Source organism: Ricinus communis, chromosome 5 (genome assembly GCF_019578655.1).
Source record: "Ricinus communis isolate WT05 ecotype wild-type chromosome 5, ASM1957865v1, whole genome shotgun sequence".
Taxonomy (NCBI): domain Eukaryota; kingdom Viridiplantae; phylum Streptophyta; class Magnoliopsida; order Malpighiales; family Euphorbiaceae; genus Ricinus; species Ricinus communis.
The window spans coordinates 20,454,757-20,479,887 of NC_063260.1; the positions used below are offsets into that span (position 1 = coordinate 20,454,757).

The window sequence follows — 25,131 nt, forward strand, 5'->3', positions numbered from 1 at the left end:
GTGTGAGCTGAGTCCCCGTCTCTTATATCTCCTTCTTCTTCTTCTTCTTTCATATTTCCTTCTCTTTTCCAGGAAAGGGCAATGGCTCCAAATTTTCACTTTCTACTGTGTTCTCATGTATGGGAACCATGGTTGACTTACATTTATCATTGATAACAAGGATGCACATCTAATTTCAGGTACTTACTAGCGGAAACAAAGTTATCTGAACATTTTATTTTTCTTTTTTCATTTTGAATGAGAAGTACAAAAATGTTCAACGCTAACATTCAATGTTTATACCTTCTTACAAAAAGAAAATAATTGCAATCGGCCACCGTTGTATTTCTTAAAAAAGTACGCCTCTACATGGTTGTGTTATATCCTGTCTATGGAATTCTTCTTTTAAACGCTTAGCTTCCTAATCTATCTTTCAAGTGTGTTTTGCTCCGAAGTTGTGTTCCCATCAGCAAGTTCATGTTTGCTGCAAGAAACAAGTCAGTGAGTACTCTGGTAAGAAACATCATCAACCAGACAAATGTACCATACCAGGATACAGTAGGAAGAAAGCGATTACCTATGATTTAAATAACAATCCCCATACTCTTTGCCATAGATTACTTGGAGAAAATGGTGAAGAGATCTGTCCAATGCTCAATTCAACGGCAGGTCCCATCTCAGGCACAAGTTTGACAGATTCAGATAGTCGATTGAGTAGATTCATCAAGGCAATCACTTCATTCCGTTGTAACTGCAGCTGAGGGCCAAGACAATTTGTTTCAGTGCCAAAATAAAAGTATGTGACAAGTTGAGCAATAACTAGTAGCTGAAAAGGTTCATGCGTTAGCCATTGAGAAGATAACTAGAATAATAAAGAACATAACCAAATATAAAAGCAATACTGACTCTGAAGAAAAAGATTATTCCTACACCGCCCCAACTTGAGGCCTTATTCAAAGAGTTAAAGCAGGATCAGCCATTTTAGCATGCAGAAAATCAGATTTAGTGTTGTCAGGTGCATCTAATATTATCCCAGGGCTCCTCTGACATGGGCAGGGAGGGTTGAGATTGAAGCAATGTAGGTCTGCTTTTGCTTTAAATGTCACATATCCATGAGCAGAATTCAAAGTTATCCATCAAAATTTTAAGGCTTATAAACATAAAAAACTCGCATCGCAAAATAGAAAGGCGCACTAGTAGGAAACAAGAGACATTACAGATGATAATTCTAAGCAAAAACCGTAGATGCATTGAATGATCATATTCCCGTGCTAACAAACTACATAAACTAGATACTTACAGTCTGACCCAAGTGCTCCCGGCCATTATCAGAGAAGAGGATTTTCAATGCGGTACCAAGACCAAGAACCTGAAGCTTTCCCCACAGTCGACACTTCTCGCAACCTACACAGTCCATCAAAGCACTGCAATGCCAACAAATCGTTATATAGTTGCATACATAAAAATGCAGAAACCACAGGGATGAGATTATGCTTTTAGTAATTGTTGCATTTTGATAGCTAATTACAAATAAGAAGGCAAATGTCAGGATCTGGCGTCTACATTTGATGCCAGACACAATTGAAGATTTTGGTAGTCTATAGTTTCAAAAGGAACAGCCAAAATAAGTTTGAGATACACCTAATGTTCCGAAATCGTTCTTGAATCTTCTGCTTCAGTTCAGGTCCACGTTGGCCTTTCCACAACTTAGCCTCGTCAAATGGGAGGGGACATGCTGCTTGAAGTTTTGAATTGTAAAGCAGCTGTCTCATCAACGAATGTGTCCGGAGGTCTTCAGTAGGGTTACCAGTGTCGTATTCAGCTTGTTCCAAGTACTCAGCAGCCTGAATGCATTACAAGATAACTATTAGATACAATACCTTTGAAGAAACAATAAAATCTTACTGACTTGATTCATAATAGATATACATGAAGATGCAAGAATTCTATAGTTTGGTTCTGTGACTTATAACGATATGGACAAAATAAAATGGCACCATTGCAAGATGTAAAGATAACATATTAAAACAGCATTCTATGATTTGATTACCCAGTATATCTGACTAGATGTCCTACTAATACTCACCTTTGTCACAGCTCGGAGAACAAAGAGGAATGAAAAGTACAAGTTTCGAACGCGATCAGGGTATCTCAAAACCCGATCATACATCAATGTAAGATTTTGTCCCCACTGCAAAAAGAGGAGAAATTGAAAAGGAAATTATAATTAGATTCTCCAATAAATCACAAAGTACATACAAAATCCTCCTTCTAAAATGCAATGTATGGCCTGCTTAAAATGCTCAGACAGTGAGCTCATTTGCAAAGAGGCTATTTCCACACCTTCGAACCCATGATCAACAGGTTACCAAGGAACAACTTAAACAGTTGTGCCAATGCTCACCCTCAATCAATGGCCTGCTTAATGGACAAAAACTGTTCAACTTTCTACCACCCACCAAAAATTGAAAAGGCTCTTACTAACTGCCCAAATTGGAACAGGAAATGACACTTAAAATCCTACAGTGACTTCAATTTGTGCAGACAGCTCATTTCAAGGGAGCTTAGCCATTGGCCCAACAGGATTTTATAGTTATAAAAGTGGGGCATGGACAAGTACAACATGTGAGGAGGCAGCATTGCCATGGCCCAAATTCATAATAACACAAGTTGAGAGCATAAAGCTAAAATTCATACCAAGTTTTTGGATTCGTCAAGTAGATAATCTGCAGCTATATGGATTGAAATAGAGGAGTGAAGACCAGATATCAACTTGTACAATATCCTTTCCTCTTGGCACAACTCTTCAGATGGGTCTGCATACAATGAAGTTCATATTAGATTGTTGTAATAAGAAATTATATCAGGATCACCTAACCATGATGGCATGAAAAGTTGAAATCATAGAAGTCCTCGACAGTAACAACAAGATTATCAATTCTAAAGATTTTCTAAGGCAAGATAATAGACAACATATTTTGCAGGACATCAGAATGTGAGTGCATGTATATTCTTATGTGCATTACTTCAGTAAGTATCGTGTAGACATGATGATTCTAGCATCTTCTGCTTGATCTGATGCAAGTGTAAGAAAGTCTGAAAGAAAAAAGCATGATTTATTGGAGTTAAATGCAAACATAAATATATGGAAAACAACAAAAATTTACATCTGGGGCAGTTCTCTGAGTAAACAGCATCCCATATTCTTCTAGCTGATGGACCAGTGTACCCAGTATATCGTTCAGGGTTCAGTTGAAGATTCACATATGTCATTTCAGCTGCAAATAAAATGATTTATTATTTTCTCAATCAACTTTCAGATTTGGATTAGATAATCCAAAAAGAAAAAGGCATTCTACTTCTAAAAAAAAAAAAAGAAAAAAAGAAAGAGGAGATAAACTAGAATAATTGCTAACCAAAAGAACTGTAAAGTTATAGCCAAACACAATTCACATGGCTCCCAAGTGGGACAATAACGTTTTTATTTGCACCTTCATTGTGAAATATAATTATTATGTACAGTATATAAGACTGGAAAAGCATTAATTCACAAACATGATTGGATAAATATCAATGCTATGGTAATGTTAAGGTAATGATATGTGTTCAATCATGCAGGAATAGAAATGACATACCATTGTCAGTCTCATCATCATTTGTCCAAGGATTGTCTATTTCTGTCCATCCCCTAAATGCTTTACTATCCAGGGTACGATCAACAGCAGCCTGAGGTTTTCCTTCTTGACATAAAAGATTATCTGATGGAAGGCCACCACGGAATGGTGTCCTGAATGATTCTGGGAACTCACCTTCTGGGCATTCACAAACACTGCAATCCCTCAACCGGCACATGCCATCATCAGGCCAGAAAGGGCAGTCACACCATAATTTAACCTGCCATAGAATCAGCCACCAAACTTTACATTAGATCAGGTGCTGCTTAATCAAGATAAACGAGCACTTTATAATACCAGTGTCAAGTCTAGAGTAAGAAATATCAATGTCTCATAAAATTCACTTAGCATTTCATAATCAATACTCAATGGATATATAAGAGATGCTGAAAAACTCCGTAGATTCCATGCTGAAACAAATAAAATGAAACACCATTGCAACTTACAACAAATAGCAAGTGTAATGAAGGGCACCAGAGTCCTGACTGTACGACGTGTAAATCCTTTTTTTTTTTTTCTCTATTTCTACCACATATATAAAATTCCCAGACACAAAATGACTCAGCACCTTTTTCTCTTATCCATAAAGCCTCCATAATAGGAGATCAATCGGTTTCAAAATCAACATCATTTGCAATAGGCATTCACCAACCAGTAATTCTACAAAGGGGTAGTAAACAAACCTTAAAATATCGGAAAAATGGGGTTTTCACAAGGTCTTGGAGAGATGGATGCAACACTTCTTCATTAAGACGGTCTACTGTCTCATAATCACAACAACAATCTTCCACCATCCCACTATACTTCTGCACAGACAAAAAGTAAAACAAAATAAATTGTGGCCATTATACTCTGAGCTAGAACAACACAAGACCATGGTCATATTCAATTTCCCATCATTTCACAACCCAACGAAACTGCAAACAGTAATGATCTCAGCGTTCAACTGATGCGAAAACATCCCTTCCTATTATAACCAAAACGATAATACAAATTTAAGTCCCTAATCAATCCATTGCAACCAAAAACAAGACCTCAATTTCCTTCATTTCCTCGAAAGCCAAAGAAAGAATTAAAAAGAAAAAAAAAAAAGGAGAGACGCACCTGAGGGCAGCTACAAGACTCATTGGGTTGTCCAAAAAGATTAATATTTGGGGTAGTGATAGAAGCTGTAGTAAAAGCAAAAATCAAAGCAATTATAGCACCAATTACCACCCATCTCCATTGCTTTCCCTCGCTGTTTCTTTTCTTTTTCTCAGGCTCCGATCCCACCATTTTCAAAGTTTGTTTCAATGCCAACAAACAAACAGCAAAAGTAACAATCTGAAGTCTAAAACCCAAAAATGATTTTTTTGCAGAGGACAGATTTAGAACTCGGTATTTAAAATGTCGAGTTTGAAAGGATTGATAAAATAAAAGTCAAAAGAAAATAAAAACGGGCGTTGTTGACGGTTTTAATGATTTGGTTGTCACCAAAATCAATTTTCTTAAACGATGGGCAAAAGTAGAATTTTCCGGGAAAATCAGCGGGAGAAGAAGTCGGCTTGTTAGAACTGGGCTTTCACCGCTTTATCTTTGGATCTTTAGGCCCACTGCATTTAAAGCTTAATTAATGGTTGTTAATGTGTATTTCATCCTTTATTTATTATTTTTTCTTTTGACCTTCATTTTGTGTGTATAAGAATCATGCGGGTGTAAAGAACTGTTTTAAGAGTGATTAGCATTTTATATTTAAAGTTTGAATTTGAATCTTTTTAGTTACATTCTCTTAATTTGACTTTAAATTTTTAATTAAGTGACAATTTCACAGATATTTCTTTTGTTCATAAGGTTATTGAGTGCTACATTAATATTTTGTTTTGTGTTTAAGATATTCAACTTCATTCCTGTATTTATTTTTAAAAGCATTTTATTTGCTTCAATTGCAATTTTATATTTATCTATAATCCCTTTTATACATATGACAATTTTACTAATATTTCAAAGGACAGGATTTAGTTTATACAACGTAATTTCTAACAAAAAGCATAATTGATATAAATATATAATTAAATTCTTAACTGATATATTATTTTCATTTAAACGAATATTATGATTTTAATTATTAAAAAACACAATACTTTTAATTGAATTGTTATTCACAATTTCACAATATGATATATTAGTATATATTAATATTAATTTATATGAACTAAATGAATTATTTTTTAAATCAAACAACTATTCTTAATCCTAAAAGGAATAGCACATTGATTTCTGATAGTGCTCAAATAAATATGTATCTGTCCAAATTTTGATTGCGTTAATCTATTTTAGTGAGATATAACAATTTTATTGATGTGCCATAAGATTAGATTTCGTTCATACAAAATTAAAACTAATAAATTATTAATTCATAATTGATATAATTAATACTATAAATTTTTAATTAGACAGTGGTTTATAAATTTAAGAGGACATCATATTTTCTAACCAATATTAAGAAATATGATTATCTTTTAATTAGACTATGACTCTACTCCTAAAAAGGTATATACCAAATGTATCTTTTAATTAAATTAATTAATAAATCATCTAACATTTGCAATATCCTAAAAAGATACCATATCCGTTATATTTCCTAATTAGTATTAACTAATAAATTATATAATTAGATAATGATTTGTAATTTTATAAAGATACCATATTAATCGCAATTTTGTAATATTAATTTATTAACTAATAAATTATTTTTTAATTTCAACTCTAAAAAAGATATTGCATATTTTTAGTATTAAATTATAAATATAAATTAATAAATTATCTTTCTAATTAAATAGTAATTTATAATTCTAAAAAGATAATATATTGGTTATATTTTTAATACTAACTTACATGAATATATTAATTTATTGATTAATTAATTACCTACCCAAATAATATTATATATATATAAATATTTATTTATTTATTTATCAGAAGAAGGATGCAGAGTAAAGTCAGTTGACTAGCTACTGTTCACGTGATATTAGTTAGCTTGAGTTAGTTAGATTTGTAGTCAAAGACGGTTATTTAATTAGCTAACTAAGTTGTTTTAGTTTTGCTGAGCTGTCATTTCTGTCAAGCTCACTCTCTTGTATAACAAACTTTGCTTAATTAACACACATACTTTTCAATTGAATCTTTTCTTGGATACCTTTTCTGTTAAGGTGTCAAAGCACTAGGTAAGATTTAGAGCGGTTATTCTTTACATTTCTCATTCATTTTCTTTGCTTGCAAAGATCAAGATTAATTGAAGTTCTTCTCATGGCGCATTTTGTAGTTAGTCCTTCTTTTCCAGTTGTAACTCAGATTAATCCTTTTGATGATGCTTCTTCGCCTTACTTTCTGCATCACACAGAGAATCACAGTTCTGTGATTCTCACACCTGAGCTTACTGCAATAAACTACACTTCTTGGAGGCGTTCATTCCTTCTTGCTATTTCTATCAGAAACAAACAAGATTTTCTGAATGGAAGTATCATAAAACCTCCAATTCAAAATCCTATATTTCAGTCATGGAAGCGTTGTAACAATTTATTGATTGCTTGGTTATTGTGCTCCATTTCTCCAATGATTGCTCCTACTGTGTTTTACATGGATGATGCAAAACAGATTTGGGAGTCCAGGATATGTTATCTTTAGCAACTGTATGTTCTATAAGTCAAGGTACTCGATCTGTTAAGGCTTATTTTCCTGAGCTTAATGGAATATGGGAAGACCTTAGGAGCTTTCGACATTTGCCACATTGCTCTTGTGGTACATGTAAACAAGAGTGTTTCCAAGTGTTTGTTGATATGCAACACATTTAAGTTTCTCAATGGAGTCAATGAGTCTTATCAAGCTATTAGATCTCGGATCATTATTATGAAACCTTTCCCTACAATTAATCAAGCTTATAACATGGTGATTAGAGAGGAAAAACAGAGGTCTTCATTAGCTTCGCCACAGAACTTTCATGAATCTGCTGCAATGGCGGTTAAAAAGTCCATATCTGACTTGTACTGCACACAATGTGGGAAGTCAGGTCATCTTAAGGACAAGTGTTACAAAATCATCGGTTTTCCTCCAGACTTTAAGTTTACAAAGGGAAAGAACAAGTCAAGAAGTCATGTTGTTGTTGTTGGTTCTCAATAAGTTGCTGGTGGTGCAACAGATTCACAATCTACTGCTAATTTATCTCCTTAACTCAGCCTCACTCAAGAGCAAGTGTAGAAACTCTTTAGTCTCATTCATAATTCTAGTTTAGCTTTAGGGAAGCCACTACTCCTCACATGTCTAATGCTACAAGTATTTGTTTTACAATTTTTTCTGCTTCTAATAGTCAATTGCTTGTTTAAAGATGGTACCAAATCTAGCTCCTAGATTCTTGATACAGGTGCTATAGACCATATATCTTGTTCCATGTCATATTTTCATTCTTCTCGTTGTGTTACTGGTTATTATGTTCATCTTCCAAATGGCATGAAAGCTAAAGTGACTCATATAGGCAAAATTATCCTTACACCTTCTATCATATATACTCTATGATGTGTTGTGCATACCTTCTTTTTCATTCAATTTTATTTCTGCTAGCAAACTGACATTCCATAAAGATATTTGTCTCATCTTCCTATCTCAATATTGCTTTATTCAGGTCCTATCATCATGGATGATGATTGGACTAGCTAAATTGCATCAAGGACTCTATCTTTTACAACTACAGAAAAATTTCACTTATAGATCTTCTGTCTTAAACACTAAAGTTCATTTTGTAAATTATTGTTACTTCAAACATATGGCATCACATACTAGGATATATAAATGTCAATCAGTTTCCTAGTTTGCAGTATTTGGTTCCATGTAAATCAAATTCTTCTAGCTCACCTTGTACTTCCTGTTCTAAAGTAAGAGACTACCTTTTACTAAGTCAACTCATTATGTATCTTGTTTGTTTGAGTTAGTCCACATGGATGTATGGGGACCTTACAACCAGACCTTAATAAAAAACATTATTTTCTCACAATTGAATATGAGTATTCTAAAGCAACTTGGACCTTTCTTATGAAATATAAGTCCAAGACAGCACATTGGGTTTGATGTTTTTACAACCTTGTTCAAACACAGTTTCAAACTAAAATCAAGGCCATAAGGATAGCAAGGAGCTTAGTTCCTACTACTTACCTTCTTTTAAGAAAAAGGAATAATCCACCAAATGACATGTGCTTACACTCCATAGCAAAATGGCAAAGTTGAGAGGAAGCAACAATAACGTATACTCATTATAGCAAGAGCAATTCTTTTTCATGCTAATTTGCCCTTGAGATTCTAGGGAGATGCTGTTCTTACAACCACCTTTCTCCTAAACAAAATCCCTCTTTACTTTCTGATAAATCACCCTTTGAACTCTTATATCATAAAATACCATCTTATGATTACTTGAGGTCTTTTGATTGTTTATGCTTTGCAGCCAATTTCATTTCTCACAGGACCAAATTTGACGCCATATCTAAAAAGTGTATCTTTCTTGGTTATCTAACAGGAATCAAGGGATATAAACTTTATGATATGGATTCTCATTCTTGTTTCATCTCAAGGGATGTTGTTTCCCATGAAAGTGTGTTTTAAGTCATTAATTCTAATACAGTTGTTCCTTCACCATAGTCTAGTCTTATTTTTCCTATTTGTCCTCTTCATGATCCTATATATCATTAAACTCCTTTTCCTTCTTCACATTCTCCTGTTTCTCTTTCTCATGATAATTCAAATGAATCAAATAATCCTACACAACCGTCAGATCTTGTGAATGCACCAGTCTCTCATGCTTCTGTTATTCCTTCTATTCCTAAAAGAAGTAATAGGCATTTGAGAGTCCCATCATATCTTAATGACTTTCATCATTCCATATCTCATACACCTTAATTAAATATTATTTCTTACGTTGTCACTCCTCATTCTCTTTCTCATGTATTATCTTACTCTAAATGTCACGACCCCATTCGTGGGCCCGTGACCAGCACTAGGAAAATGGGTAGGCATAAGGCCACCGAATTCCGTAGTAAGCCTGACACTCACTAACTCAAACTAACCTTAACTCAAATTTTACTATTATTACAGTAACATTAAATTTTACACAATTAAATCGGTCTGCCAGAAGAATTAGGCGAGACCCGAAACTACAGAAAATTACCACTGATATCCCTACTATTACTACTGCGAAGGATCTAAGACTTTTACAATTTGACATACCAAATCAAACACCACCCGATGATGGAGTCGGGTTACTAAATAAGAGTCGCGGGAAGACTAACAGTCACGAATCTAAAAAACAGTAAATCGAGACTGTCAGTCTCGAGAGTGAGCTAAAATCATATATCTAAAACAGTTTTCAAACATCTCAATATCATAATATTTAATTTTAAAAATAATTAATAAATCATGCTAACCATACGTGTCATGCCATGCTTACACAAAAATAATTCCACATGCAACGGGACGGAGTACTTCAGTAGAACCCTAATATCAACTCTAACATCTCGATTTATTTCAACACTTATGTCTCAACTAACCTCAACTCTAACATCTCAAACCTCTCATTCCAACAGGACTGGCGCCTAGAGAGCAAAGCTCGACTAGGGACCTTACCTCCAGTCCGGTCACTTAACTCTCAGCCTTAGCCTTTCGGCTCTCTTATCCAATAAGACTGGCGCCCAGAGAGCATAGCTCCACCAGGGACCTTACCTCCAGTCTGGTCACTTAAATTTCCAAATAAGTCGGTGCCTAGAGAGCAATGCTCGACCATGGACCTTTACTCCGGCAACCACACTCTACTAAGCCCAGAGAGCGATGCTCGACCAGGGCAGATCCTAATCTTTCTTTCTTAAAACTTTACCTATTTGTCCTTTCTTTATCTCATCTCTCTCAAATTTATACTGGAACATTCATCTAACTCCTATGTTCTACTGTCGTCCCATCCCGAGTCATCATGCATTATTAAAATTGGTAATAAAGGAAAAACATATTTAAATGGTAATTAAAAGCATCATGCAAATAATAATAATAATTAAATGAAAGATTGAAATTGCAAATGAATAATCACAGTAACAAATCAAATTTTATGCATGACACATGCATAAGCGATATATGACTTTAACTCATAGATTTGGCGACCTCCTAACTTTGCTCCGGTGCCTCGGTTGGAGCGAGCCGAACAAACGGACTATCTAGTCATGGAAAACAATTTATCAAAACGCTGAAACAATCGATCATTAATTCTAGGTCTAGACTCATAGGACTGACTGTCTAAGAATCTCGACTCGGGAGAATTCTACCGAAAATCCGGCAGAACCTCCCCCACAACACGGACATTACCCCTCATAAAAACGGGTCCAGGACCTGCCAGAAAAACACTTCAAATATTCGACAATTAAAACAACGGGAATCGGCTCCCCAAACTTCACTATTTCCCGACTCCGCCACACACAGCACAAAATACGAGGCATGCAAACTGACAAATAATTATTTTTGACTCACAAATATTAAATACTCAACACAAAACAATAACCACAATTCTAAATCAAAGGATTTCCAAGATCAACGGGCCAGAGAAAATTACCGAGACGCTCGGTCGCTCGGTCGACTCGCCTCCAGCCGCCGGAGTCCGATCGACGATCCGAACACAACATCGGACTCACAACGACGCGCTGATGACAATTCCTGCTTCTGATTTTTTGATCTAACACCCGATCATCCGGAGAGATTTGCGGATGATTTCGGTCGTCGATTTGCAAACGAAGCCCGATCGCCACAAAATCGGTGCCATTACGAAGCTTGAGCTGAGGAGAGTCGGGATACGTCCTCCGATCGTCCATAGCTCGCCAGAGCTCGCCGAAAAAACCCAAAAATGTCGGCTGCCCCTCAAACTTCACTTTGTTGGATCTTGCAACTTCGGCCACCCCAGGCGTCGCCACTACTGCCAGAAGAGAGCCCTTGCCGAGAGGAGCCGATCGCCACCGGAAACAGCCGACAAAGCCACCAGGATCAGCCGAAAAATCGCCTAGAAGCCGCTGCCTCCTTGCGCCAGCCGGCCGGAGCCGCGCCAAGCGCCTTGATCGGCCGCCGCTCTCTTTCTCTCTCCCCAACGCCTCTCTTCTTCCTTTCTTCAATATCGATATTGAGCCCCCGAACTTTTCCTTATTACAATTAGGTCCCTCAACTTTCTTAATTACTTACAATTTCATCCTGCAGAATTTCCAATTAACCCTTAAACTTTTCTTTAGCCTTTCAATTAAACCCTTAACTAATTAATTTGGGCCAAATTAGAATTATTGAAAATAAACAATTACATAAATACCCCTGACCGACATATTTATTTACAGAAATACCAAATTCACAAATTTCCATTAAAACCCCATAAAAATAAAATTATACTTTTAATCCTTATTCCAAAATAAATTTCCAATTTAGTCCTACACATAATTAAATTAAATAACCAATTTGCTAATTATTTTTCAACTTAAAATTTAATACCACTAGTTAATTAAAATACCAATTTCCCTATAATTCTTTTATAAAAACATCCTTTACAATTTCTTCCAAAATTTTCCAATATATATAATTTTATTTATACATATACATATATATTGGGGAAAAATTAGAATAACCAAAAATATAATCTACCCTTCAAATAATTTACTTAATTAATTCTTAAAATTTTAAACTAATTGGGTATAGAAAAATAATTCATTTAATTGACTAATATTAAAATTTTCATTAAATCATTTCAAATTAAACCAAATAAAAATGAAGCTAAAATTAACTTAAATAAAAACTTATTATTAAATATATAAAAATTCTGGGTATTACACTAAACTTTCACCTTTTTTTTCATAAATTCGTTTGTGCTATTTCTTCTATGCTTGATCTTACCACCTTTGAACAACCAGTTCTATTTGACCATTGGAAAGTAGCCATGAATTATGTCACGACCCCACCCGTGGGCCCGTGACCGGCACTAGGGAATGGGTAGGCTTAAGGCCACCGAAACCCGTAGTAAGCCTGACACTCACTGATTTAAACAAATCTCATCTCAAATTAATATTATTAAAACCATAAATTATCTTAATAGTTACACTTTACAAAATTACTTCGGTCTACCAGAAAAACTAGGCGAGACCCGAAGCTCAGAAAATTTACAACTGATACATCTACTATTACTACTGCGGAGAATCTAAGATTTACCATTTTACATACCAAATCAAATACTTCACCCGATGATGAAGGAGTCAGTTCTTGAATAAGAGTCGCGAGAGGACTAGCGATCCACGAATCCGAAAAAAACATAAATGGAGGTATGGGTCTAGAGTGAGTTAAAATCAAATAATCTAGGGACTATTGCTTCTTCTCGGAAAACATAGATTATTCAAATCGATATCAAACCATACTGTAATCGTACCCTACTATTTCCTTCACATAAAATATTAATCATTCGAATCAAAATATCAACCATGCACGTAAATACAATCCATATTATAATCATACCATAATAAATAAATAAATGAATAAATAAAAATATATTTTTACTTTTACGGGACGAGTGGCTCAATAGAACCCTAACCCCAAATTCTAATAGCCTTTCGGCTCTCTTAATCCAACAGGTCTGGCGCCCAGAGAGCAAGCTCGATTAGGGTCCTTACCTCCAAATGAACACTTGAATTCCAAATAAGCCGGCGCCCAGAGAGCATCGCTCGATCAGGGACCTTAACTCCGGCAAGCAACTGAACTCAGCCCAGAGAGCAATGCTCGATCAGGGCAAACAAATCCATAATAACCTTATATCCAGGATCATTACCGGTGCGCACGCGGTCCTGATGTAACCCATCAGGCGGCATGTTCTACAAGCCACATTTCCCAAATCGCAATCACGACATTTAATAAATATTATTGTCTAAAGAAGTCATTCAACTATATCAAAATAACGATTAACAATTTTAAAGTAAGACATCATGCAACTCATGTGGAAAACTGATAATATTTGATATTATTATAACATTACTAATAATAATATTTATATTATCTTCAATAATCCAGTGAAATTATTTATGTTGCGATACTAATAACCATATTATGCATAAACCTTCAAAATAACATATTAAATTCAGACTTAGCAATAGTGCAACGATTAAGTGACTTTAACTCACAGGATTGGCGACCTCCTAGCTCTGCTCCGGTGCCTCGGTAGGAGCGAGCCGAACGAACTGACAATCTAGTCACGGAAAATAATTTATCAATACGCTGAGACAATCGATCATTAATCCTAGGTCTAGACTCCTAGACCTAAGAATCTCGACTCGGAGAATTCTACCGAAAATCCGGCAGAACCTCCCCTACAACACGAACATTACCCCCCGTAAAAACGGGTCCAGGACCTGCCAGAAGAACACTTCCAATATCCAACAATTTAAACAACGGGAGTCGGGTCCCCAAACTTCACTATTTCCGACTCACACAAAGACAAAATACGAGGCAGACAATTATTTTTTACTCACAAAAATCATCAAATACTCAATATAATCCAATAGACACAATTAAACCAAGAATTTCTAAAATTAACGGGCCAAAGAAATATTAGGGCCCGATCGACGATCCGAACACACCATCGGACTCACAACGACGTCGATGGCGATCCCTCGCCCGATTTTTCGATCCGACACCCAATCATCCGGGAGAGATTTGCGGACGATCTCGACCGTCGATTTGCCAACGGCCCGATCGCCCACGAAACCGGTGCCATCGCGAAGCTTGGTGAGGAGAGTCGGGATACATCCTCCGATCATCCATCCTCCGGGAGCTCGCCGGAAAAGCCCAAAACGCGGCTGCCTCCACTTCACGGAACTCTCTCCTCCCACCAGCCAAAGGAAGCTCTCTCCAAGGGGAGTTGATCGCCACCGAGATCGACCGGAAGGCCACCGGAAGCAGTAGGAGCAGCTAGGAAGCCGTTGCCACACGTCAGCGATTCCGCTACCGGCTTGCCTCCACCGCCACCATCGGGCTCGCATGGTTGGCGTGCGCTCCTTCCGACGTCAACGCCCTCGGCCAGCCTCCGTCCGTCCACCATGGACGCCGACGCCTCTCTCTCTCCTCCCTTTCTTCCTCTTCCTCTTCCCCGATTTTCTTTCCTTTCAATATCGACATTAGGCCCCCGAACTTTTCCTTATTACAATTTGGTCCCTCAACTTCCTTAATTACTTACAATTTTATCCTGCAGAATTCCAATTTGACCCCCAAACTTCTTTTTAGCCTTTCAATTAAGCCCCTAACTATTTAATTTGGGCCAAATCCGAATTACTGAAAATACACAATTACAAAAATACCCCTGACCGACATATTTATTTACGAAAATACCAAACTCACAAATTTCCATTAAAACTCCATAAAAATAACATTATACTTTCAATCCTTATTCCCAAAATAAATTTCCAATTTAGTCCTAACACACAATTAAATTAAATAATCAATTTCCAACTTAAAATTTAATACTACTAATCAATTATAATACCAATTTTCCCAAAATTCTTTTATAAAAACATCCTTTATAATTTCTTCCAAAATTTTTCGATATATAATTTTACTTATATAAATATGCATTTGAGAAAATTTTGAATAACCAAAATATAATCATTTCTCAAATAATTTACTTGAATAATTTCTTAAAATTTCAAACTAATTTGGGTATAGAAAATAACTCATTTATTTGATTAATATTAAATTTTTCATTAAATCATTTCAAATTAAACCCAACAATAATGAAGCTAAAATTAACTTAAATAAAAACTCATTATTAAATATATAAAAAAATTCCGGGTGTTACAAATTAAGAATTGAATGCCCTGGAACAGAATGACACTTGGACTATGGTTAAATTACCTACTAGTAAAAGGATCATTGGTTGTAAATGAGTCTTTAAGACTAAATCTTTGTTTGATGGGATTTTGGATAAACACAAGGCAAGATTGGTGGCTAAGGGGTACACTCAGAAATTTGGATTTGATAATGAAGAAGCCTTTAGTCCAGTAGTTAGACATACTACTGTCAAGATGTTCTTGGCTCTAGCAGCTATACTTGGTTGGTCCTTAGCACAACTAGACATCAATAATGCTTTTCTGAATGATTCTAAAGAGGTATATATGGACATCCCTTAAGGCTACCAGATTTAGGGGGAGAAGTTACTTGAATCTGGTACCACACAGAAGTTAGTGTGCAAACTCAATAAGTCCTTGTATGGACTCAAACAAGCTTCCAAGCAATGGAACCTTAAGTTCACTGAGTGTTTCATTAGAAATGGTTTTTCTCAATCCAAATATGATTATTCCTTATTTACAAAGTCATATGAAGTCGGTTTTGTTGCTTTACTTGTGTGTGTGGATGATATTGCAATTGCTAGCAATAGTCATTCTTTAATTGCAGGTAAAATAGTTGTTGCAAGCTAATTTCAAGCTTAAAGATCTTAGACAGTTAAGGTATTTCCTAGGTTTGGAAATTGCCAGAAGTAATGAAGGGATTGTACTTTCACAGAGGAAGTATGTTTTGGAGCTCTTGGAAGAAGTTGATATATTGGTAGCTATTGTTGAAAAAATATGAACCTGATAGAGCAAAATCACAACTAATAATTTAAGAAAATAAAGATAAAGGAAAAATAAAATACACCAATAGAACACACAGATTTACGTGAAAAACCTCTAAACAAATTAGGATAAAAAACCACGAGCAATGATAGAAGAATTTCACTATAAGAAAATAATAGGAGTTACAATCTCTCTATTTATAAAGGAGAAAACATTAAAATTCTCTCTTTATAATAGAAAAAAAAATAATTGCTTAACTCTCTAATATTTTTCTCTTATTTTTGGAATGAATGAATAACAAAGTGAGGCCTCTATTATATAGGTTTGGAAGGTACCTCAAGATTGTTAACTTAGCAATGTGGAAGAAATATTCCTCAACATTAATAACTTAGCAATGTGGGAGAGATACAAATCCCTAAATATCAACAATCTCCCACTTGAAGATTTGATTGAGGATCAGTCAGATCTTCACACTGTTCTTTCTTCCTTGCCTTTCTATGCTACTTATGCTTTTATCAGGCCACTAGAGGATTGACACCAAATAAATTTATCAGTGTTAACTGCCTTCGTCAAAAAATCAGCTAGGTTGTCTTTAGTATGAATTTTCTGTATATCCACAATGCCCTCTTCCACTTTTTCATGAACGAAGTGACACTGGACTCGTATATGCTTTGACTTTGAATGAAAAGTTGGATTCCTTACGAGATGCAAGGCACTCTGACTATCACAGAATAAAGGAATATGCTCTTATTCGTGCCCCAGTTCCTCCATCATCATTTTCAACCATACTGCTTTCTTACTAGCTTGTGTAGCTGCTACATATTCCTTACATTGTTGATGTCGCCTGGTTGATACCAGTTCACGACTCGCGATTAAGTGTGAACAGATACCCTGTAGTAGATTTGCTTTTATCAAGATCACCTGCATAATCTGAGTCAACATATCCTCTGATAATAAAGTCTGATCCTCCATAACACAATGCAACATCTGAGGTTCCCCTAACATATCTTAGGATCCTCTTTACAGCATTCCAATGTTCTTTGCTAGGATTCGTCATGTACTAACTTACTACTCCCACTGCATGTGCAATGTCTGGTCGTGTACAAATTATCGCAAACATTAAACTCTCCACTACTGATTCATACGGTACTCGAGACATATCCATCCTTCCTTCTTCACTGCTAGGACTCATACTGGAGGATAATTTGAAACTAACAGGAAGTGGGGTAGAAATTGACGTACAATCTTGCATATTGAAGTGTCGCAAGACCTTCTTCAAATAATTTTTTTGAGAAAGCCAAATCTTCCTATTGTTTTTGTCTCGGTGAATTTGCATCCCTAGAATCTTGTATGTTGGTCCCAAGTCCTTCATTTCAAATTCCCTAGCCAACTGTGCCTTTAGTTCTTCAATATGATCTTTGTTGGGGCCTGCAACCAATATGTCATCTACATACAACAGTAAGATAATAAAATCACTTTACCAAACCTCTTGAAATATGCACAAGGGTCTGCATTAAGTCTGTTGTATCCAAGGCTCATGATGAAGGAATCAAATCTCTTATACCAACACCTCGGCGCCTGCTTTAAACCGTATAAAGATTTGTTCAACCTACAAACCAAGTTCCGCTTTCCTTTTTCTTCAAAACCTTATGGCTGGAGCATATAATTTCTTCCTCAAGATCTCCACAAAAAAGTTGTTTTCACATCTAGCGGCTCTAGATGTAAGTCAAATGTAGCACACATCGCCAAGACTACTCGAACAGTTGTTAATCGAACCACAAGAGAAAATATTTCATTGAAGTCAATCCCCTCCTTCTGAGCATATCCTTTCACCACCATTCTTGCACGAAACGGCTCCACTTCATCATCAATCTTAAAGACTCATTTGTTGCCAATGGCCTTTCTTCCTTGTGGTAGTGGCACAAGGTCCCAAGTCTTGTTCTTATGCACAACTTCCATCTCTTCTTGCATTGTTGCCATCCACTGAGATGCATCTGAACTGCTCATTACTTCTTGGAGAGTTGATGGCTCTCCTTCCTCAGTTAGAAGACAGTATGCGATATTGCTGCCTATATCATAATCTTTATGCCAGGTTGGTGTAAATTTTATACGTTTTCCCTTTCCAAGTTCTGACTCTTCAGACTCAGCTGGCTCTTCAAACTCGACTGGTTCTTCCTCTTCGTGCTCTGGTGCTGCTTCAGAAGAATCTTCTTCTGCAGACTTTCTTTCCACCTGTATAATTGTAGTCTCTGAATTTTCTTTTGAAGTGCTATCATCTTCTCCCTTCAATTTATCTTCTAAGAAAATTACATCCCTACTGATTATAACCTTGTGGGCAGTGGAATCCCACAGGCGATACCCCTTCACACCATCAGCATATCCCAAGAACAAACACTTCTTGGATTTTGGATCCAGCTTTGTAGTTTCTTGGGTATTATACATCACATACACAGGACTTCCAAATATATGGAGGTTTGAATAATCAACTGGCTTCCCAGTCCACATCTCCATCGGTGTCTTTTGATCAATTATTGTAGATGGAGACCGGTTAATCACATAACAGGCGGTGTTAACTGCTTCAGCCCAGAATGCCTTATTCAGGCCTACAGCTCCCAACATTGCTCTAGTTCTTTCTAACAAAGTTCTGTTCATCCGCTCTGCCACTCCATTTTGTTGAGGAGTGTATGCCGTAGTGAACTGCCTCTTCATACCTTCTTGCTTACAAAAGCTATCAAATTCATTACCTGTGTATTCTCCTCCATTATCTCTCCTCAAACACTTGATCTTATTGCCTGAATCAAGTTCAACCCGCGCTTTGTAAGTTTTAAAAACTGCAAATACATCTCCCTTGCTCTTGATAGGATACACCCAACATCTCCTGGAGTAATCATCGATGAAGGACACAAAGTACTTAGCTCCTCCTAGTGATGAAACTGGTGCTTGCCATACATCAGAGTGAACTAATTCTAGAACATCCTTGCTTCTAGAATTGGATGTATTGAACTGTATTTGATGCTGCTTGCTTGTTATGCAATGCTCACAAAAGGGTAATGACACCTTTGTGAGACCAGGAAGTAGGTTTTTCTCAACAAGAACTTTTATGTCTTGTTCAGACATAAGTCCAAGCTTTTGATGCCACACCATTGCAGATCTCTCGCTCGAACTACTTGAAGCAACAGATGATTCTGCTTCATGCACAATCTCTCCTAAAAACATATACAAATTAGCAGCAATTTTTTCTCCTTTCATAATTACAAGCGCTCCTCGGCTAATCTTCATGATTCCTTTCTGAACTTTGATGATGTAATTAAGATCATCCAGTTGTCCCAGAGATAATAAATTCTTCTTCAAACCTTTCACAAGTCGCACTCCTTGAATAGTGCGGATTGTATCGTCGTGCATCTTCAATCTGATGGTTCCAATGCCTATGATTTTTAAGGCATTATCTTCACAACTATACACAGATCCTCCTAAAGGTTCATAATGATGGAACCATTCTCTTCAAGAGGTCATGTGATAAGTTGCTCATGAGTCAAAAAGCCATACATCAGCAAATCTCTTCCTGCTCTCAGTTGATATTGCTGCTTCACAGCACCATATATTTCCATCATCCGAAGTGCATGCCACATTCCCTTGAGGATTGGAATTCTTCAGACTCCAACAATCCTTCTTCAGGTGATATTTCTTACCACAATGGTAGCATTTATAATTCTTCTTACTTTTTGATTTTGATATACCATGATTGTGACTCCCATTTAGACCATGTTCTGTTGATCTCCCTCTCATCACCATCAAGGCTTCCACCTATTATGAACCTGCCTGCTTGTCTTCCTTGTTCCTTCGCTGATTTTCTTCTTCAAGAATAGCGGCTGCTATATCATCAAAGACTAGAATTTCGGTAACAATATTATTTGTCAAACTGATGATGAGTTGATCATACGAATCAGGTAGACTTTGAAGTTGAAGTTCTGCATGTTCTTGTGACTCTATTTTATAGCCCAAAGATGTGAGTTGAGAAAATAGAGTATTCAAGACATTAATGTGCTCTGTCATTGAAGTAGATTATGACATTCTTAAGGTGTAAAGTTTTCTCTTAAGGAAAATTTTGTTGTGTAATGACTTGGCTTCGTACAGTCTAATGAGGTGGTCCCAAATCTTCTTTGTCGTTTTCTTTTCTTCTATACTGGACAAGATCCCATCTGCAAGTGCTAGATGAAGGTTTGCAATAGCATTCCCATCCATCTCGTTCCACTTATTATCATCTGTGAGTGTTGTCGGTCGTTCACTGATAGCCGCAAGACAATTGTCTTTTCTCAATACAGCCTTTATCTTTAATTTCCACAGTGAGAAATTACTTCCGTTGAACTTTTCAATCTCAAATTTTATCGCCATTGCTTCTATCACAAACGGTGCCTTTTAGCTTGTAAAATGAACCGCAGTAATGAACACAACTCACTAGGTAAGTTTTCAGGAAAGACTGGAGGGTCACAAGCGGACCTCTTAAATACTAATCTCCTTAGACAGAACCTTCCCTAAATTGTAAGTGTTCTTACTACTCCACACAAGCTCTTTTGCACCAAAGAAACCTCAAAATCCTTTTCTGATGTGAAAGATCAGACTGACTGAGCTGCAACCACAGAATTTTAAGAAATTTCTTGCCAACCAAGCTCTGATACCAATTATTGAAAAATATGAACCTGATAGAGCAAAATCACAACTAATAATTTGAGAAAATAAAGATAAAGGAAAAATAAAATACACCAATAGAACACACAGATTTACGTGAAAAATCTCTAAACAAATTAGGGTAAAAAACCACAGGCAAGGATATAAGAATTTCACTATAAGAAAATAATAGAAGTTGCAATCTCTCTATTTATAAAGGAGAAAACATTAAAATTCTCTCTTTATAATAGGAGAAAAATAATTGCTTAACTTTCTAATATTTTTCTATTATTTTTGGAATGAATGAATAACAAAGTGAGGCTTCTATTATATAGGCTTGGAAGATACCTCAAGATTGTTAACTTAGCAATGTGGGAGAAATATTCCTCAAAATTAATAACTTAGCAATATGGGAGAGATACAAATCCTTAAATATCAACAACTAAGTCCTCTAGCATACCAATAAAAGTTAATCATCATTTTTCTCATATAGAAGTAGATTTGCTTTTTAATCCTTTTTAAGTATAAAAAATTAGTAGGCAAGTTAATGTATCTCTAGGCCTGATATTTCTTATGCAGTCAATGTTGTTACAAAATTCATGGACAAGCTTGCACTAGTTCATATGACAACAACTCTAAGGATTTTGAAGTACTTAAAGTGTGCACCTGGGCAAGGAATTCTAATTCCAGCTAGTTCTGAGCTGAGGTTAAGAGCTTATATAGATAGTGATTGGGTTCTTGTAAGGAAATTAGAAAGTCTTTGACAGGTTACTGTGTTTTTTGGGGTCATCTATGATAAGTTGGAAATTCAAACAGCAAAACACAGTCTCTAGGAGCTCTGTAGAGACAGAGTATCGAGCAATGGCCATGACCACAAGTGAGTTAGTCTGGTTGAGCTATTTACTGGCAAATTTCAAAGTTTCATACAAGGAACCAGCTTATATGTTATGTGACAATATCTCAGCACTTCACATTGCAAAAAATCTTATGTTGCATGACAGAACGAAACACATTGAGATGGATTGTCATTATATGAGAAAGAATATAGTGCAAGGGTTTATTCAAACTGAATATGTGAATATGAACATTGCATCCAGGATAGTTTCAATTTCTTCTCAGCAAGATGAACATTCATAACATATATGTTCACCTTGATGGGAAGTATTAGAAGAAGGATGCAGAAGGAAAGTCAGCTGACTAGCTACTGTTCACATGATATTAGTTAGCTTGAGTTAGTTAGATTAGTAACCAAAGACAGTTATTTAATTAGCCAATCAAGTTGTTTTAGTTTTGCTGAGCTGTCATCTCTGCCAAGCTCATTCTCTTGTATATAACAAACTTTGCTTAATTAATACATATATTTTTCAGTTGAATCTTTTCTTAGATACCTTTTCTATTAATATTTTTTAACAGAGCAGATAACCTCATCTTATAGTAACAACTAATAAGAATTTAGCGCGGGTCTTTTGACATATGACAATTTTATTAATGTGTTATAAAATTCATCTATTTATATATAAAATATTTTTATTTTATTATATTTTAATAGTAGCTATAAATATTAAAAATTATTAAATTAAGTGACTTTTATGAATTTAATACAAATTTTTATTATTTCTTAAGATATGACAAAAAACAGTAGATATCAAAAACAATATGCTAAAAATCTGATCTTTCAGTCGTAAAACATACCATTTGTTAAATTGTCTTATGTATTTATTCAATTTATTATTATATTATTATATTTTATTTTTATAGAGAAATTTATAAATATTTAAAATGATAATAATAACAATCCAGATGACTAGTTAAATATAAAAATGTGTACCTTTGAATTTATAAGATAACTTTTAATTTGAAATTAAATTTAAAACAGGTAACTTTTGTTTTAATATGAATAAAAAATGTAATCATGTTGAGATCTCCTAAAGTTTGTTTTGCCTCACAATTTTAATTATAGTGAAAGGCTGAGTGGCTACTTGGATATACACTCATACTAACAAATTCACAGTTAAAATTAGGATTCATGCCCAAAAAGAAGAGAAAGTAAAGTGATCACATCATATAAAAAATATCTTTATTTTAGAGTTCTTTTAATTGTGATTTCTTGGTAATTTGTAATATGTAATATCTTTTAGATAGAAAATGTATATATAATTAAAAATCAAGATAAAAAAGAAATATTTCGCTATTGAAAGATACTGATTTTAAAAATTTAATTATTTGTATTTTGATTAATTATTATTGTTATACTGTTCATATTTAATTATAAATCAGAATTTTTATTATTTCTTAAAACATCAGAAAAAAAGTAGACACCAAAAATTACAATATGCTAAAAATCGGAGTTTAATATTGTTGAACATAGCATTTGTTAAATTTTTTTTATGTATTTATTTAGTTTATTATTTTTTTATATTTTAATTTTATAAAAATAATTTACAAATAAATAAATATTTAAAAATAATAAATAATATTAATATTAATAATAAGAATCCAGATGGCTAGTTAAATATAAAAGTGTACCTCTAAACTCGCAAGATAACTTCTAATTTGAAATTAAATGTTAGCAGAGGTAACTTTTGTTGAGATTGCCTAAAATTTGTTTTGCCTCATAATTTTAATTCTAGTGAAAGGCTGATTGGCTAGTTGGATATACACTTACACTAACAAATTCACAATTAAAATAACGATTTATGCTTAAAAAAGGAGAAGTAAAATGATGCCATCCCATACCATTATTTTTATTTTAAAACTTTTTTAATCATGATTTTCTTTTATATAATTTTTAGTATGTAATATCTTTTAAATAAAAATATATATAACTAAAAGTCACGATAAAAAAAATATTTTACTATTAAAGATATCGGTTTATAAAAATTAATTATTTTTATCGTTGAATTATTGAATTAGTTACATATTTTTATAAGTCGAATAATATGAAAGTAGTAATAAGAATGTGTAAGTGGAAACACTAGAAGAGAGTTGTGGAAGAGCACACATGAAATCAATGATATAGCATGCAGAAGAATCAAGCTACGACTGTGATATCATATAGTCAAAGAAGAGTAATATTATTTCAAAGAGAGTCAGATTTTAGGCAATGGAAGGAAAACTGTCAGAAAGGTGATTCTTTGAGGATCACAAGCATTCTCTTTTTAAAGGAAATGAGAAAATCATTTTGGTCAAATTTTGCTTTGTTTTTATTTCTCTTTTAAATAAATAAATGAGTTAATTGAAGGCCTGAATCTGCATGTCATGATTTCACAAAACAGACTATAACAAATCCTGGAAAACGAATATGAAAATGATAGCTGATCTCTCTCTCGATCATCATTTTCCTGCCTGCCTGCCTGCTGCTGCTGTTTATTATCTAGTCGTACCAACTGCCTCTGACCTTTCTTCTTTCTCACTTAGCCATGTGGGGTTGTCTAACTGGTGCGAGTTAGAGTTCTGCATATGTTTTGTACCCTTTTTGCTAATATATATGGCAGCATATGAAATTGCCTAAGCGTGATAAATTTACTTTCTTGTTTTGGCACCTCTATCTCTGTTCATCAAGACTTTTAACTTTAAATGACTATATACAGTCTATATCCAGTTCATCATCATCCACTTGGAGCTCAGGGAGACGAGTAGAGCCTGATAAGTATATAATTAGAGTGATTGAGGTCTAGTTTAATGGATTATAATATTGCAGAATTAAGCTTCCTATTCACCTATCTGTGATATCTATCCTACATATAGTTATCTCTGTATCTTTGTAGTCATCACTCTGTCATTTCTTCTTCATATAGAGAGCTTGATTACATGTATACAATCTCTATAATGAAATTCAACAGACATATTTTACAGTCAATGTTTTACAGGAGTAACTTCTTTAAGTGGTATCAAGCACAAGGTTGTTTAATTTTTGGCTGGAAGCAACGTAATAACAATCTAGACTGCCTAGTTCTTGTTCATCTAGAAAAACCGAAGGAAAGAAGCAGTACAGTCAAAAAAGAACGTCTTATTAATGTTTGACCTATTGCAGTTCAAAAAAAGAACAGAAAACGAAAAAAAAAATATAAAGAAAGAAAACTATCATTTTCTTTAAAAATACCGTTAGTCAACTTGTGGCTTCCTCATGTACGGATTATGACATCGCATATCTCAGAATTATTATATTCTTCACTGACATTTCAGCGTGGTAT

General features: G+C 34.8%; 2 protein-coding genes across 2 annotated transcripts in view; both read right to left on the bottom strand.

Annotated features, from left to right (window-relative positions):
- Window positions 1-201: 201 nt before the first annotated feature.
- Window positions 202-5,175, bottom strand: LOC8260978 (endoplasmic reticulum oxidoreductin-1). Its single transcript, XM_015728474.3, has 10 exons — window positions 4,758-5,175; window positions 4,337-4,459; window positions 3,615-3,873; window positions 3,147-3,257; window positions 2,677-2,795; window positions 2,066-2,170; window positions 1,621-1,823; window positions 1,280-1,403; window positions 557-736; window positions 202-463 (listed from the first exon to the last, which is right to left on the bottom strand). The coding sequence occupies exons 1-9, from the start codon at window positions 4,926-4,928 to the stop codon at window positions 557-559; spliced, it is 1,395 nt and encodes a 464-aa protein (XP_015583960.1). The 5' UTR covers window positions 4,929-5,175; the 3' UTR covers window positions 202-463.
- A 19,752-nt stretch (window positions 5,176-24,927) lies between these two features.
- The window catches only part of LOC8262270 (glutaredoxin-C9), a 1,779-nt gene continuing 1,575 nt past the window's right edge, over window positions 24,928-25,131 (bottom strand). Inside the window, exon 2 of the mRNA XM_015719490.2 lies at window positions 24,928-25,131. This exon is cut by the window's right edge and continues 678 nt beyond it. The gene's annotated coding sequence lies outside the window, so the exon portion shown is untranslated.